Source organism: Achroia grisella, unplaced genomic scaffold (assembly GCF_030625045.1).
Source record: "Achroia grisella isolate CSIRO2021 unplaced genomic scaffold, CSIRO_AGI_Agris_v1 utg642, whole genome shotgun sequence".
Lineage (NCBI taxonomy): Eukaryota > Metazoa > Arthropoda > Insecta > Lepidoptera > Pyralidae > Achroia > Achroia grisella.
In genome coordinates, this window is record NW_026712979.1 from 254363 (window position 1) to 272105 (window position 17743).

Below are 17743 nucleotides of genomic sequence, written 5' to 3' on the forward strand. Positions count from 1 at the left end.
TCAAATCAGACGTTTATTATTGCGAGATAAGTAAAAATTAATATGTTTACAGCTAATCTTAGTTAAGATGATCAAAAGCCCCGTAGTATTATAATTAATGTAAAAATTTATATAAATACATTTCGATTAGAAAAAATTAATACATATAAAGTGATATTAGTTAGAGTTATTTAGAAAGAAATAATATAAATAAAAATATTTCTTCCCAACTATATCGACTATATGGGTAGTCGAAGAGTTATCAACTATTTAATATTTTTTAAATCAACGTAACAGGGTTGAACCTACGGCCTTTCTCGGTAAAATATAATTTGTTATCAATAATTCCCTCATCGGAATCTTAGTTAGAAATTGGCAAACTAAGATGAATTCAAACTCAGTGCCCTTGGGCATCAAACATTTTTTCATTCCACCACTCATTCGGAATGCAGTCTCATCACAAGAAGAATGAGCAAGATACTTTTTCTTTTATTTAAATATTAATTTTATTAAATGTACATTAACAAGGATTAGGCATGCGACAATCAACATAGAAACCGCTACAGAAAATAGTAACAATGTATGTAGAAAAAATTAGTAATCGAACCTAGCGAAGACTTAATGAACATACCATAGTGGTCAGACACACGGAGTTGTGCGAATTCCGCTAGAGCAGTTCAAAAAATAGCACGGCGACTTAACTTACAATGTGGGATGCAGCAAAAAAACACGAAAACTATTTTTATTGGCGGCCCACGGTAAGTATATTATTGCAGCGTTTAATTAGACCTCGCTAATTATGTGCTAAAGTAATTCTGCCGCATTATAATGACTGTTTATATGGTGAAAATCTAATGCCAGTAAATTCACATAGAGAGAAGCAACTAGTCACAGTTGCTAACTTGGTATACATTACGAGTTGTGGCTTTGGATAATTTTTATTGTAATTTATAGAGTAGTATGCTGACATACGCTCCGGTTTAATCTCAAAATGTATTTGGGACACTTTTACCGAGGTAAAAAGCCGCCTACTTAATAAAGATATTTGTGCCGTGCGAGGAATCGAACAGCCAACCATCGGAAAGAAAGGCAGTATGCCAAACCGCTAGACCACCGGGGGTATCAAAGACGAAATGCGCTCTCATATTTTGACGGAAACTTGACGTAATCATTCTGTGATTGCTGTTCATTTATCCACTCTCCTTCCCTGATAGAGCCTTCTCAGGCCACGTTGCGTTGTTGTATATTTAAGATTGAACTTGTTCCCGTTACTAGGGAATCGATTTTCGTATGTAGGCCAAATGTTTGTGGACGTTACGCAAACGTCATGTGCGAAGGTCTGCGTGACCCACAGTTGCGGGGCTGCGGGGGCGGCGGCGGGGGCGCGGGGGACGGGGGGTGCGGGGGCGGCCGGGCCAGGGATGAGACGCAATTAACCACCCGCGGTCAATGACCCCTACTTATTCTTTTCTCACCGGCCATCGATACAATGGACGCCACATTCTCATGTTGACGGCGATGTGTATGTGTCAACTTACACGGTTTAAGTGATATCTATTAAGTATATTTATTGACCTTAGCAGAGGTATCGTTTGTAAAAAGTCGTTGGTTTGAGTACCTCAATAATAATAATAATAATAATCTCAGGACAATTCACACAGCGCCATCTAGACCCAAGTTAAGCTAGCTAAAGCTTGTGTTATGGGTACTAGATAACTGATACATATACATAGATTTTTTTTTGTAAATACATGCACATTATATATAGAAAACACCCAGACAGATACAAGCAATCATACTCAGGAATACAAATGTTTGTGCCGTGTGAGGAATCGAACCCGCGACCATCGGACGTTAAGCGGTGTACATGTATTATAATACATGTACATCGCTTAAAATAAACCTCATAAATCACTCTATCTGAAGTAAAAAATACTGCTCGCAAAATCCGTTGCGTAGTTTTAAAGTTTTAAGCATACATAGGGACAGACAGTTACAGCGACAACGACTTTATTTTATACTAGCTACTCGGCCCGGCTTCGCATGGATGTACGTATTATATATACAAATTTTGCTCTTGAATCACTCTATCTATTTAAAAAAACTGCTCCAAAATCCATTGCATAGTTTTAAAGATTTAAGCATACATAGGGACAGACAGCGACAGCGACTTTATTTTATACTACGTAGTGATTTTCATTTTACGAGCGTTTATATCTCATGCGGCAATGAGCCTACTGAAAGCAAATAGACATAAGAAAAGACTCAACGTACAGCCAAAACCAAGCACAACAACTAACTCCTACGGAAATGAAAAGGTCATCGTGATATACTCGGTAATGATACAATTGTAACTATTTCATGGAAATCTTTTTGTATTAATAAAAATACGTTACGAAAATTACCGCGATCTTCATATATCTAAGTAGATACAAATTTAGTGAGCACGAACAAAAAGTTGACAGTAATTTTTCCTTTTTTTTTTTATTAAGTATTTTACGGCCCTGGAAATCACCTTTCAGCCAAACAATTACATTCTACAAATATATCAACTATTAATTATATCTATAGCGTTCTTGTAGTATTGTGTATAAAGTCGTATAAAAATGGATAACTTTCTGTATTTTGTAGGATAGATGACAAGAGGCGGGGGTAATTTTTTCTTCCGATTAGGGTTGCCATCTCTAAAATTTGACGACTCTAAAACAGGACGAGACGCGTGAAAACCCGGGATTTTAGAGTCCAAAACCCGGACATGTCAATATGTTTTTTAAACATACTCATTGTAATAAAGAACAGTTAAAAATGTCATAAATCAACTTTTTATTTATTTTCAGACCTTAAAATTAAATGTAGTAATTTTTATCATCATTTTAAATGTATAAATGTATGTAACAAAATGGAATCTTATTAGTTTGTTTTAAAATCAGTTCAATTTTTTTGTTCTTAAAATAAAACAGAAATTATAAATATACTTTAATATTAAACATAAAAAAATACATTAATCTCTCTCTCAGGACAATTCACACAGCGCCATCTAGACCCAAGTTAAGCTAGCTAAAGCTTGTGTTATGGGTACTAGAAAACTGATACAAATACATAATTTTTTTTTGTAAATACATACATATTATACATAAAAAATACCCAGACCGATACAAACAATCATACTCATGAATACAAATGTTTGTGCCGTGCGAGGAATCGAACCCGCGACCATCGGTCGTAAAGCAGTGTGCTAGACCGCTAGACCACCGAGGTCGTCAACATTACACCGAGCGCTCCCAGGTTGCTCTCTAAACTAGGACAATTCAGGGAAATACGGACGGATGGCAACCCTATTCACTATTCAAGACTTTATATAAATTTATTTCCAACACTGGGAAGAAATAATATTTTTTTTTAAGTTTTGTTTTTTATTTTGAGCTAAAAAGGACGTGTATCCAGAGCCATAAAATATTAAATAAAAAAAAAATCAATTGACAGAAAAACAGTGACCGTTACCGTCGCTCATCGTTACGTGCGACTCACCATTATATGGAAGCTCATTGACCATTTCGTACTGCTTGATTGCTTTGATCTTGTTTTTGGATGGTTGATCCAAAAACAAGATTAATTCGTTTAGTTTTAATTGTTGATGATAAAAATAGTATATAGTTTTTGCCCGCGGTTTCGCTCGCGTTAAAAAGTATTATTATTAGGTATAGTTTTTGCGGCTTTACAGTACTTTCATCACCTATTTTATCCCCTTAGGGGTGGAATTTATCAAAATCCTTTCTTAGGGGATGCCCACGTCATAGTAGCTTTTTGTATGCAAAGTCTCAGCCCGATTGGTTTAAAATTGGGAAAGTTTCAAACAAACTTTCATCCCCTATTTTATTCCTTTGGGGATAGAGTTAATCAAAATCCTTTCTTAGCGGTTTCCTACGTCATAACATCTACCTGTATGCCAAATTTCAGCCCGATCCGTTTGGTTTGGGCTGTGCGTTGATAGATCACTATGTCAGTCACCTTTGAGTTATATATATTTAGACTAGCTACTAGCCTCAACATTCAAAAATGTTTATTTTAAATTTATTTGAATTAAAATTATATCTGTTGCATAAATTTTATAAAAAAAAAACCTAACTAAATTAATTCGGCCCTCAAACCTCATTCGCATTTTGACCTTTCTAGTACGTCAAGATCTCGTACAAACTTGTACGGAAATCAAAATAATCTCGTACTCAAAACCAAAACCCTCGGAGTACGAGTCTCATACAATTGTCATCCCTGTGCGTCACTTGTATCTTCCGCCATTATTTAATTATTCATACTCACATAAAACAATAATATCTTATATAAATTAACGGTGTGCATAACTTCAAAACTATTTACCATTCACTATGCATTAGTCATAAATAATACATAAGTGATCACAATCACAATTTATTCTATCCAGTAAAGTCGGTTTGTATGAAGACTGTATGGAAGCTTGGGCCATATAATTTCGTTGTATTTATTTATTTATTTATTCATTTTCAAACATACAAATATTACAAAGTTCTAGGCTTTGGAACCTGTATAGCGGAAGTCCACAAAAGAATTGCCAAATCATTATTAACAAGTATTAACAGATCAGTGAGTTAAGTAGATTTTAGACTGATTTCCTCTTATTAATTGTTTAAATATTTCTTCTATTTGAGTATTTAATTGAATTAGTACTAATTGGTTTGTATTCACACACTTAAACTTAAAAATGTAAAGCAATAATAAATTATTTAAAAGAGCAACACGCAAGTTTCTTGCTCGTTCTTCTTGTGATGAGACAGCTTTCCGAATGAGCGGTAGATTGAAAAATGTTATAACTATTCAAAAGTGCTTCAATGTAAGTTTATTTGAATAAATGATCTTCTATTCTATTCTATTGGACATACATATCAGACTAATTAAGATTTTTCAGTTTGATTTCATAAAAACACAATTGTTGACTACATAAAAATTAAATAAAATAAACAGAGAAAACAAAATAAAAAGGTAAAGTTTCAAGTTCAACATATTACAATCTTTTTTCATTTTGTTCATTGCGATTATATGTGCATAGTCCATTAAATTACTCAAATTATTCTCTCTCAATAGAATACTCAATACATTCTTAGTGCAATCAGATAATATTGTCAGCGCTATGGATTTTAATTTTTAAAATTTATTAACCACATACAATTACTTACTACTATACCATATAAACTACATACATATTATATTTATTAAATATAAATATGCTCGCCCCGGCTTCGCCCGGGTGTACATGTATTATACCTATAAACCTTGCTCTTGAATCACTCTATCTATTAAAAGAAACTGCTTCAAAACCCGTTGCGTAGTTTTAAAGATTTAAGCATACATATAGTCAGATAGTGACTTTGTTTTATATTATGTAGTGTTGATAAAAGAATACACTTTGTATTTTACTTTAAACTTACTTTATACATGTTACAGACTAGAATAGATACTGTATATAATGAAATAATAAATAACTGATAAGAATCAATTTAAAACATATAAATTAAATAAAAAACAAATCATTATAAGAGTCATTTAAACTAACAGCCAACCACTGGGCGATCACTAGTGACAATAAACTTAAAATTGAGTAGTTTTGATGCGACACGGCTCGTCCCGCGGCTGCGTCCGTCTGCAATCGATCACCGTCAGCGGGCACCGCCGCAGATGCAGCCTCACGACGCGTAATTATCATATTCAATGAGATATCAACGCAATGCACTCTCAAATTGGTGATATGTATACCTAACTTATTGCTTACTTCCACGTTCCAGTGATTCAGTACGTCTAAGATGTTTCTAGTCGATTGAAGTACCTATATTATCTATACATATATATAAAATTGGTGTGTGACTGTCTGTAATATTGTAATAACCGTTTGTTACTACATGCGTATGAATATAAATACGGTACATACAACAAAATATTTTTTTTTTAATTTTATCTGGATGTCTGTTTGTTCCGACTAATCTCTGAAATGGCTGTACCGATTTTGAAGGGACATTTATTGGCAAGTAGCTGATGTAATAAAAAGTAACTTAGCTACTTTTATGTTAGACATTAATTAGCTAATTTAAAAACAAATTGGTACAGACGACATGCAGCGTCCAACCAACATTACATTATCCGCTGCTAACTCTATAGCTGGAATATTTCTAGTGCTTGTAATTTGACAAATAACAGAAGGCGTGGTTTTACGTTAAAGATGTTGAAACGTAACCGCGTATTTGATCGTAGACTCCGGAGTGTGAAGTCAGGAGTCAGGACACGTTTGTGGCTGACATGTGTCTCTGCTCGCCGCTCATTGCGCTTCGCACACGATTACCCTCCCTCGACGGCGACGGTGGCGACAGTGGACGATCTCGGCATCCCGGCCGTAGTGTTTGAATTACAATAATTCGTAACCAGCACGTTTCGTGCCTCCCGCCGCTCGAGCAGCTACGATAACAATAAACGGTTTGCCGAACCCATTCGTCGATTTACATTCTGAGCGAGCGCGCGAGGGTCACCCTCGCTCTTTCTTCTTTCAAATTGGATTTAAACATTGCGAATTACCTCTCTTTGATTCGCGGGCTAGCCAAATGGGGACGATTTATGGAGTAGCAGAGTAGGTTTAGGCGCGCTCCCAGGGGACGCGCGGGTAGATTATTCGCGAGAGCGGCGGCCGGCCGCCGGAGCGGGCCGTATTTCACGCTGCCGGCGATTTAGTGCGCGGGGGCCGTGAGCGATGGTGCTCCGGTCCGGTCCTCCAGCCCGGCCGCCGGAACACCTGACCCCACTTTAAATAGTGACCGTTCCGTATGCGTCGTTTATTTCCCTGTCGGTTTAATGCGATGCCACATTTTATGGTGACCGAAAGTGCAACCCGCCTGGCGTCGCGCCACCTTCGTTGCCATTTACTCTAATCTATTATTTATGTGTTCTCTTTAGAGCAGTTTTAACTAGCTGAACCGAAAAGTTAAAAAGGTTAACAATTCGTAGATATTTTGAGTCTGTATTTATTCTATTCGAGTATATAGTTAACTACGTCAGGATTGATGAGATTATAACGATTCTTTTTGCAGATAGATTATAATATAATAATAATAATCTTAGGACAATTCACACAGCGCCATCTAGATCCAAGTTAAGCTATCTAAAGCTTGTGTTATGGGTACTAGACAACTGATACAAATACATAGATATTTTTTTTCGTAAATACATACATATTATACATAGAAAACACTCAGACCGATACAAACAATCATACTCATGAATACAAATGTTTGTGCCGTGCGAGGAATAGAACACGCAACCATCGGACGTAAAGCGGTGTGCTAGACCGCTAGACTACCGTCGTCAAAGATATCCCACTTTTCTATAGCGTAATATATCCATTATCTAACAATTGTAGTAAGTTAGACTTACAACAACTATCATTGATATTTCAATTTCTCAGTTATTAATCCAATCTTAGATTCAGAGTACAATTGTAAAGTTTAAGTAATCAGACCATAATCTTCTTGATTAGATCTAGAAGACTATGTAATTTCGACGTTACAGGCATATATGACATTTATGTATATTCGTAAATGTAAGTATTTATGTTACTCCTAAATTAGGTGAATATACTTACATCAGATATAGATCCTATGCATATAAATATGCTATGTTAATATGAATAAGTGGTTATGTATGGATATTTGTTCATCTATTCGATTCGTTGGAAGTTCTCTAATGGAGCACAAATCATATATAGATGTACCTTTCGCGTAGGTTTCGTTGTGTTCGGGGCACGAGAATATTATAGAATAGAATAGTATAGAATAATATTTATTACAGTCACACTGACACAACACAACAATCACGATGCTCACAGCAGCATATAAATTATTATAACATATCAATAGAAATAATAAATACAATACAAATCATTAAAAAAAGCAGACAAGAAAATCAAAAAGAAAATAAAAAAATATAAACATATATACTAAAAACAAAAATAACATAGCAAAAAAAATAATTTAATACGCTATTTTATAAAATTTCTAAAGGTTACAATCGATGTTTCATTAAAATCGTAATATATATATATTAATTTAATCAATCGTAATATGATTTGTTCAGTACGTCATTAGCGTGTAGTGAATGTTGAAAAAAACAAATAAAAGATGTGGTTGACGTTAAATATATTGATGAGTAGAATTATAGTGTTTGCGAACATGATAGTCTTAAAGAATGACCACACGAGGTGTGTCTGAGCAGTCGTTATATTATAGTAGGTACATTTTTGTGTGTTTACTATCTATTATATTATATTAAAGAAACTAGATGTTCCCGCGACTTCGTCCGCGTGGAATTTTAAAAAAAAAGGAATTAAAAAAAAAAGTAGCCTAAGTTACTCCTTATTACATTAGCTACCTATCAATAAAAGTTCCGTTAAAATTGGTCTAGCCATGTCAGAGATTAGCCGAAACAAACAGACTGACAGACAGAAAGACAAAAATTGTAAAAAGTGGCTTTTTGGTATATATATGTACTTACATTCATATGCATGTAGTAAAAACGGTTATTTCAATATTACAAACAGACATTCCAATTATATTTATCTGTATAGATTATTTTAAAACATCTATTCAAGTGATATTTCCACCAACTCTACACTGATTTTGATTGTTCTTTTCCAATGAACAGACCTGTACCCTACAGTACTATACAAATTTCGTAACGATTGAAGTCATCATTTTTGTAGAGCAAATTCCTAAATTATTACAGGTCAATTTCATACGACCATCATAATCAGAGGTCGGAGTACGAAGCGGACGTGTTCTCGAAACCTCACTCTACATGTGGGACAAAACACTAGTTAGTGGAGAAAATTACAGGTGCCGCTTAACCACAGCTTCCGAAGGTCATTCCGCCCGCGCGGTCGACGATCGACGGGACAAAACCGTTCGCAATGGTCAGACATCGGTTTTGCAACGGTCCGAGTGAACTTTCAATGGTACAATACATTCAGGGGCAGCTGTGAGATATGCGAGCGTCGTAGGCTAGTAGTGCTTTGTTACGGTCGGTGGGGCCGGCCGGTTGACCCAACTTGTCAGCACCCGACGCGGGGCTGTAGCCGCGCTGGCTACTTTTAATGCGTCTCTATAAAGAGCCCACGTGCCCTATTGTTGCGAAGTTAAGGCGGACATATATTACCCGATTCTTTTCTCTTCCAAAGAATCAGATTAAAACCCAAAATAGCTGGAATGTAATACGAATATCCGTCAGAATACTGGGAGGGTGTTAATAAGTATATTTCGTACTAAATTTATTATATTTTATCGAGTTCCATTTCATTACATTGTGGATTTGTATTTTGTTTAATTCTACTATCATCACTATGTGTGAGATCAGAAATACTCAGTGCAAATATTACACTACAAATATTGCAATGGCGGTTTTCAGGTTTTTGCACTGAAACTTTTTGGTGTTTTACACATGCCAATGGTATTTATACATGGAATTAAACAAAATAATACAAATACATAAATTTTGTATATTAAGCACAGCACCCTTATTTTATGTTAATCACTATATTTCGTGTCAGTGTTAATTTATTCCGTCCATTATAGGAATACATACATTGTGAAAAATTGCAATGTAAAATTTCCTTCTTTCTTATTAAAAAAATAAAAAGCAATTATAATTAAAAAATTGATAAGAACGCCCGGTTCTATTACATTAATTTGAATGATCTGTAGTGGGTGACGATTATATCGATTATTACGTACTACCCCTGTTTTTTTATGGACAATAATGGAATACTGCACCCGCCTGCGCTAACGTACGTACGGGGCACCAGTACAGGATGACAAGATGAAATTGAAGTCAGGTCAGCTCATGATGGTAAATTCACCATGAATTTATCACGTTGGTTTCAATGCACCACGTGGTGGTCAACTCGACATGGTACATTGCCCGTTCCCCTACTACACCTGTTATTTGTAATTTAGTTCGACTATTTCGCCCTCGAACCGAAATATTTGTTTACAAACCAAACTTTTTGCAATAGTCAATTTTAAACTTTCGTGTTTAATATACATTATTTAAATTATTAACCGGGTCTTAACACGAATAATTTTGTGGCAAATAAAGGTACTTACCTCTCTCGACGTTTAGACTAGGTTGCACTAGCCGTGGTCACGAGCTGACTGGAGTAACAGCAATGTCAATGTAGATAGGTGACAGCCATAAAATTATTCGTGTTAAGACCCGGTTAATAATTTAAATAATGTACAAACTTTTTGCAGATTAAAATAAGTGAGGGCAAATTTCTACAATATCTAGCTCTGATTCTACTCCAAGTTGTGATATATACTCCAGTATCTATTGTACAGAGGTACTTATCGAGGGTATTGTTGTGCAAGCCGATGCGATGCTCCGATACCACTAAACGTGATTTTAACGATACGCCGAAACATTCCGCCGTCTTGTAATTAACTCTTATCTCTAATTACATTATAATATTGTTGTTGCAGTGTCCGGGCGCGGTGACGTCAGCAGCTTCTTCAACACACAGATGGTGCTCGACCTTAACGGTGAGTACACACGGCCCATAATGCACTGCGCGGCACCTTCATTTGAATATTACGGAAGACGCGAATGGAATAACCGAATTACATAATTATGTTTTTGTGTCCGCACCGTCATGCCGCCGTCTCCCCGTATCGTGCTCTTGAAATACTAAATCTATACGTCGACAGAGGTATATGGACCTTATGCCATCGTGGAGTGTGAGCCTTAAAATGTATCATATTTACAAATATGCGAGATCACCGACAAGTTTACCATCATCATCATCATCAACATTACATAGCACAAAATAAAGTCGCTGTCGCTCTCTGTCCCTATGTATACTTAAATCTTTAAAACTACGCAACGGATTTTTGCATGTACTTTGATTATACAAAAGTTCCTAAATTTAAAAAGAAATTAAAAAATATAGTTATAAAAATTTAGTAGATCCAGAGATTGCTCCCGATGACCTAACAAACTCTATCTCTCTGCATTTAACAAAGAAATCTACATAGATGGTAAAACGGTTGCTTTATCATTACAAAAACTCAGCGTACGATTATGTATGCATTTATTTGCGGTATAATATAACGTGAAGACCTGGAGATCTTTGGAAGCAAGGACGGACGATCTGGTCATGATCGTCGTGGACATCTTTAGGGGAGACCTTTGTTCAGCAGTGGACGTCTGTCCGGATGATGATGGTGATGATACTTTGACGTGTGTGAAATTACATCTAATTGTACATTTTTTGAAGAATATATTTAGCGAATCATTTTACAATTGTTTGGTAAAAGAAAACTGTCAATTAAGGTCAAAATCTCCTGATGTTTAGCAACGATGTTATGTTGGTAGGTGTTGTTATGAGAATCGTAACGGTGTCCACACTGAATGGATCACGATTCATTTCCAATGAATCAAATCGATATCACGTCGTTCCAGTACACCGTCACACTTCAAAACAAAACGACCGAATAATTAAATTAATACAAATTCTGAGTTTTTGTACGGCCGCGCGGCGACACCGAGACATTTCCAATTTTCGTCTAGGTCCGTTTTTTATTCGCATTAATTATGGCATGAATGGACCGGCCGGGAAAAAGCGGCGGCGGCGCGGGAGATGCCGCGCGGCGGACCGATGTTTTTGTGACGCGCGTGTTTCACGGAACTCAGCGTCGCCGTCTCCCAGCACTCCGCGGACTCTATTAGTGTTGCCAGCAACAGACAGTCAAAAATAATACATTTATATAGAAAGTAACATGACCTGCGAATGACTAAAAAATTGTTCCTGCTTTTTCATTTATATGAAACTTTCTGCAAGTTATTTGCAATTGTGTAATTTTAACATTACAAAATTTGCAGGCCATTTTTTATGTAGATAAATAGTAACTAGTTTGATATTTTGGTTTCATAACTAGTTCACATAAAAGTGTAAATTTAGTGTCTTTATTACGCCATATAGGTCTTGTACCTACTTACTTACGTATATTTCTCAAAAATTTAAATAACATATTATAGACTAATCTATACATCTATACATACAAATAAAATTGGAGTGTCTGTTTGTAATATTGAAATAAACGTTTTTTACTACCTGCATATGAATATATAATGAATATATAATATAAATACAGTACATACACCAAAATAACATTTTTTACTATTTTTGTCTGTCTAACTGTTTTCCGGCTAACCTCTGAAATGGCTGGACCGATTTCGACGGCACTTTTTTTGACAGATAGCTGATGTAATAAGGAGCAACTTTGGCTACTTTTATTCTAGAACAATAAAGTTAAGTTCCACGTGGACTAAGTCACGGGTACAGCTGGTGTGGCCACTAAAGTGGCAACATTCGAGCCCAATAAACCGTGTGACAATCCGATGGACGACGGAACTATTGACTACGGTTTATTCAAATCATTGCCGACCAAAAAACTGGCACTCCCAGTCGTTCTCCGGTCACACTCGCCTGCCCGCCAGCTCGGCGCACTCGCAGCTTTTTGTGGTCCATATTTACCAGAAAGCTTTTAATCTTAGCAATTTCTCCGGTTTATTATTTGACGTAACTCGATTATGGCACGACATCGTTTTGAAGTGCTCTTATTATATTAAAATTAGTTCAATGAACAGAATACTGTTAATGTCTCGAGTTATTGAACATGATATATCCCGTATCAATATCATTACATTGTATAAAACAAAGTCGCTGTCGCTGTCTGTCCGTATGTATGCTTAAATCTTTAAAACTACGCAACAGATTTTGAAGCAGTTTTAATAGATAGAGTGATTCAAGAGGAAGGTTCTATATAATACATGTACACCCGTGCGAAGCCAGGACTAGCTGGTAGATCTATAAGAGTTTGTTTATTGGACACACTAATCAGAAAAGAACAATATTTGAAAGAAGAATTTTACATTCGATGGCCTGACTATTTTTAGGTTAGGCTATTTAAATATCACATTATAAGAAGAATGAAGAACTTGAGCTAAAACAAAAGTTACGTTGATGTGTAGTATAGTAGTATCGAGTGCTGGTCTGCTCTTATCACTACGACTGATTTAATCTTATTGTGTATTTATATTTGACCCTAATAAATTAGTGCTGGTTGGTAGTTTGTATTCACACGTGTCGACTTGTAAAATGTGAACTTACAAGGATTATTTTAAAAAGCAACACACAAGTTTCTTGTGATGAGACAGCTTTCCGAACGAGTGGTAGATTAAAAAAAAATGTTATGATTATTCAAAAGTGCTTAAATTAAGATTATTTGATTAAATTATTTTCTATTCGAACATATTCCTGGCCGAGATTAGATATTAAATAATACATAATATAATTTTTATTACTAATTAAATTATAATTTTCATAATTATATTCGCAACTTATGAATAATAATCAGAAATATTCGAATTGCTGATGTAATTATACATTATTTAAGTAAGCAATAAAATTAGATGCCGATCACGAAATGGAAATTATTGTGAACTAGTTAATATTAATTATTGGTTATCATTGTTACCTCACTCACATATCAACTCACGCCATTTTCCCATTTGATTGTTGGAGAAACATATGTGTATATAGAGCATAGAACATATATGTAGAAATATAGACATATATGTCTATATTTCTACCCTCATATACATCTTCGCATCATCATTAAATAGTATAAAACAAAGTCGCTGTCGCTGTCTGTCCGTATGTATGCTTAAATCTTTAAAACTACGCAACGGATTTTGAAGCAGTTTTTTTAAGAGATAGAGTGGTTCTATACGAAGATTTATTTTATTTATTTTCATCAAACTGTTCTCAAATGCCAATTAATAATCTACGCCAATATTTTAATATTAATTATGTATATAATACATGTACTCCCGCGCGAACTCTGGGCGAGTAGCTAGTATAATGGTATACTATTACATAAATAAAATATTGTGATTGATTTTAACTTATCGATGTGAATAAGTCCGCGACAGTGGTTCCGCACGCGCAGATGTTATCTAAGAATATTAGCGGGATGCTGCGCGCCGGCTGCCTGTCAGCGAGGACGTGATCGCAGGCCCCGGGGCCCGGCGATGGTCGACAGCCTGTCGATTACATAATAATTTGTACACCATTACACCGCTCTGTTCTCTATTACTTGCACCTTACGATTGACGACCTCGGTGGTCTAGCGGTCAAGCACACCGCTTTACGACCGATGGTCGCGGGTTCGATTCCTCGCACGGCACAAACATTTGTATTCATGAGTATAATTGTTTGTATCGGTCTGGGTGTTTTCTATGTATAATATGTATGTATTTACAAAAAAAAATCTATGTATAGGTATCAGTTATCTAGTACCCATAACACAAGCTCTAGCTAGCTTAACTTGGGTCTAGATGGCGCTGTGTGAATTGTCCTGAGATTATTATTATTATTATTATATATACAAAAGAAATGTGGTACAATACAAACGGATAAACTTGATCCTTTCAGTTTACAAATTAACAGAGTCCTAATTATAGTCTACTTTATATAAGTATTTCCTACAGCGTTGCATCTTCAAGTCACAGGTTATAAGACTTAATCCTAAGTCATCATCATCATCATCACCTGCTACTTCCTTATCCCATTTATTTGTATTCGCCGAAATATGTTTTTCTCTTCCATTCATCCCTGTTCGCAGTCATCTCGTTATTTACTTCCTCTCTTACCATATCATCTTTCACACAGTCCATCCATCTCTTTTTCGGCCTTCCTCTGCCCTTATAACCATCCACATTCATATGTAACACCTTCCTTCAAATATGATCTTCATTCCTACGCATTACATGTCTATACCACAATAGACGATTACTCTTCAACCTCTCCGACACCGGCGCCACTTTCATACTTCCTGATCTCAAGTATGACCAGAAAAGATCTGTTCAGAGTGACTACATGACTGGCCGTCATAAACCAACCCCCGCTATCTTATGATTTATGATCTCCTTTTGAGTTTGTCATGCTCCAAATGTTATTATAATATCGAGTCCTTAACGTTTTTCATAAAGGAGGCAGTCGCAAAATTCGATCGAGAAAATATGTTTTGCAATCTATGTATAATTGGCGACATCATTACATAGTATAAAATAAAATAGCTGTCGCTGTCTGTCCCTATATATGCTTAAATCTTTAAAACTATGTTACGGACTTTGAAGCGGCTCATTTTTTTAATAGATTGGGTGATTCTAGTGGAAGGTTTATTTTATATTTTAAATTTAAATATTTTCGTTTCACAATGTTATTTTTACTACACGGATAAAAAATAAACGACTTGATCGATTTTTATGAAATTTTTCATCCATATTCAGTAGGTCTGAGAATCGGCTATCTATTTTTCATACCCTAAGTGATAAGGGTTGTCCACCCCTAACGTTGTTTTTCTATTTTTTAGGCAACATTTTTTATTATATGTCATAAAAAAATACATACAACCCTAAATTTTCACCCTTCTATCACCATCCCTCATTTTTTAAAGTGTTTTTAATTTATATGACAAAACAACGTTTGCCGGGATAGCAAATATGTCTATATATAATACATGTACCCCCGGGCGACACCGGGGCGAGTAGCTAGTCAGTTATAAAGATCACAATTTGTGTAAACGTTCCCAAATATTATAAACTAAAGCAAACGCAGCGTCTGCTGTGTACAGTTAGTTGGTTGTATCGAGATTTTAGTGGGTTGTTTAATTACTAGCCTTAACATCGTGATCTGTCCGAACAGAATGTATAGATGACTTTAATATAATTGAATTCATGAGACGACCGCAGTCAGATACTGATCGGACATTATCATTTATCAATGGCTCTTTGAATTGGAAATAGCTATCCAAGTGTAAATTGACTTTTGTTAAAATAAAAATTCCATTTGTAAAGTAACCCGTTAAATTAAACAGGACCAGTTTAATTACCTTGTACTTTGAAATTGCTATAAAATATGATAATTTTCAACTTACACTTCATTAAATTGTCAGTATTCGTTACTTAATTGACAGGCCACAATTAGAAGTTAACATTATTCAATATACTAGCTACTCTACTCGCCCCGGCTTCGCACGGATGTACATGTAATATATATATATAAATCTTCCTCTAGAATCACTCTTTCTATTAAAAAAGACGATTTAAAATCCGTTGCGTAGTTTTAAAGTTTTAAGCATACATAGAGACAGACAGACAGCGACAGCGACTTTGTTTTATACTATGTAATGATAATGACGACTAGCTACTAGCTTCGAGTGTACATGTATTATACATATATACTTTTCTCTTAAATAACTCCTAACTATTACTGAGAACTACGTTAAAAAATTTGCATGCCCGTAAATTGGGGCAATTAAACAGTTGGCAATAATATTATTACCTGGACATATTACCGAATATCCAACTGTATAATACGCAAATAAATTTCATTTCATTTCCGAAGAAACTTCATTTTATGCTATGTAAAGAAAAATGTAACACAAGCATACGGCCCATCTGATGGGAAATCCCAGCGCCCAGCGACAGCGACTTTGTTTTATACTATTTAATGATGAACGATTTCATAATAGAAGTCATTTTGTTGAGAATGTGATACTGTGATGAATGGTCATTCATCACAGTAAATTAAAACATTAGTGTCTATTGAAAGGAGAGACGGTTAGCTCTTGATAAGAATAGATCACATAAACTGGTTAAGAAAGAAAGAAAGAAAAATATTTTATTCAGTGCGATGTAAGGCACAACTTGACCATATTATTTCCCCTCCGATCGAACCCCGTCCAATTCAAATAGGGATTGAAATTAGGACGGTCTCAGCCGAGGTTCGAACCTCTAATGGTGCCATCAGACGAAAGTCGTATCCTTCAGCCGCTCTATAAGTCCTTCCGCATTGGAGTGCCATCTGCACTCGCTCCCTATCGTCCGGTGACGCTGTATATACCAAGATTGTTTCTAGGTCTACTCTAACTCTACTCTATGCTGTCAGCATTAGAGTAGTCCGAGAAAAAAGAACTTGAAATAGTACAAGCGAGAAAGATTCCTAGACTTTAATCATGAGTGTGTCGCGTAACTTCTCTTGCCTGCTCGCCTGCTCGCCTGCTCGCCTGCTCGCCTGCTCGCCTGCTCGCCTGCTCTACTGTTCGCGTGCTCGCTCGCTCGCCGAGCGTGCATTAATATTTGCATGCGCCGCGACCGCTACCTGCGCACGAGCATCTGCCCGAGTTTTTTTCCCGCCTCACCTCCGATCGGCCGAACAATCACCGTACCTTGCATATTTCTTTCTATTTCCATTAGTTTTTGTCGCCGCCGTCGACGTGAATACATATATTTTTTACTTTTCGAGATTTATTGCGAACCGTATACGGTCTCTTTGCGTACAATGCTGTCCATGCTAATGATAAAATTAATGCGAGGGTGCATTGTGGCAGGCGTACCAGCGGATACTTACTTAACAATAGTTACGTTTACTTCGTTGAAATTAGGACATGTCAAGTAAACCCCATGGCGATTAAACGCACTGTTAAATTGTACAGTAAGTCCTCGAGTGGCGACCACGGACCGGAAGACGCAGCGTGGGAAGGCCTCCAGCAAGGTGGACCGACGATCTGGTCAAAATCGCTGGAAGGCGTTGGATGCGAGCAGCGCAGGACCGATCGTCGTGGAGATCTTTGGG

General features: G+C 36.1%; 1 protein-coding gene across 2 annotated transcripts in view; it reads left to right on the plus strand.

Annotated features, from left to right (window-relative positions):
- Positions 1–17743, plus strand: part of LOC131849383 (POU domain, class 2, transcription factor 3L-like) — a 235557-nt gene that overhangs the window by 140322 nt on the left and 77492 nt on the right. For both annotated transcript variants that reach the window (XM_059199451.1, XM_059199452.1), the window contains exon 3: positions 10524–10583. In XM_059199451.1, coding sequence (XP_059055434.1) covers positions 10524–10583 — 60 coding nt within the window. The remainder of the gene's footprint in view (positions 1–10523; positions 10584–17743) is intronic.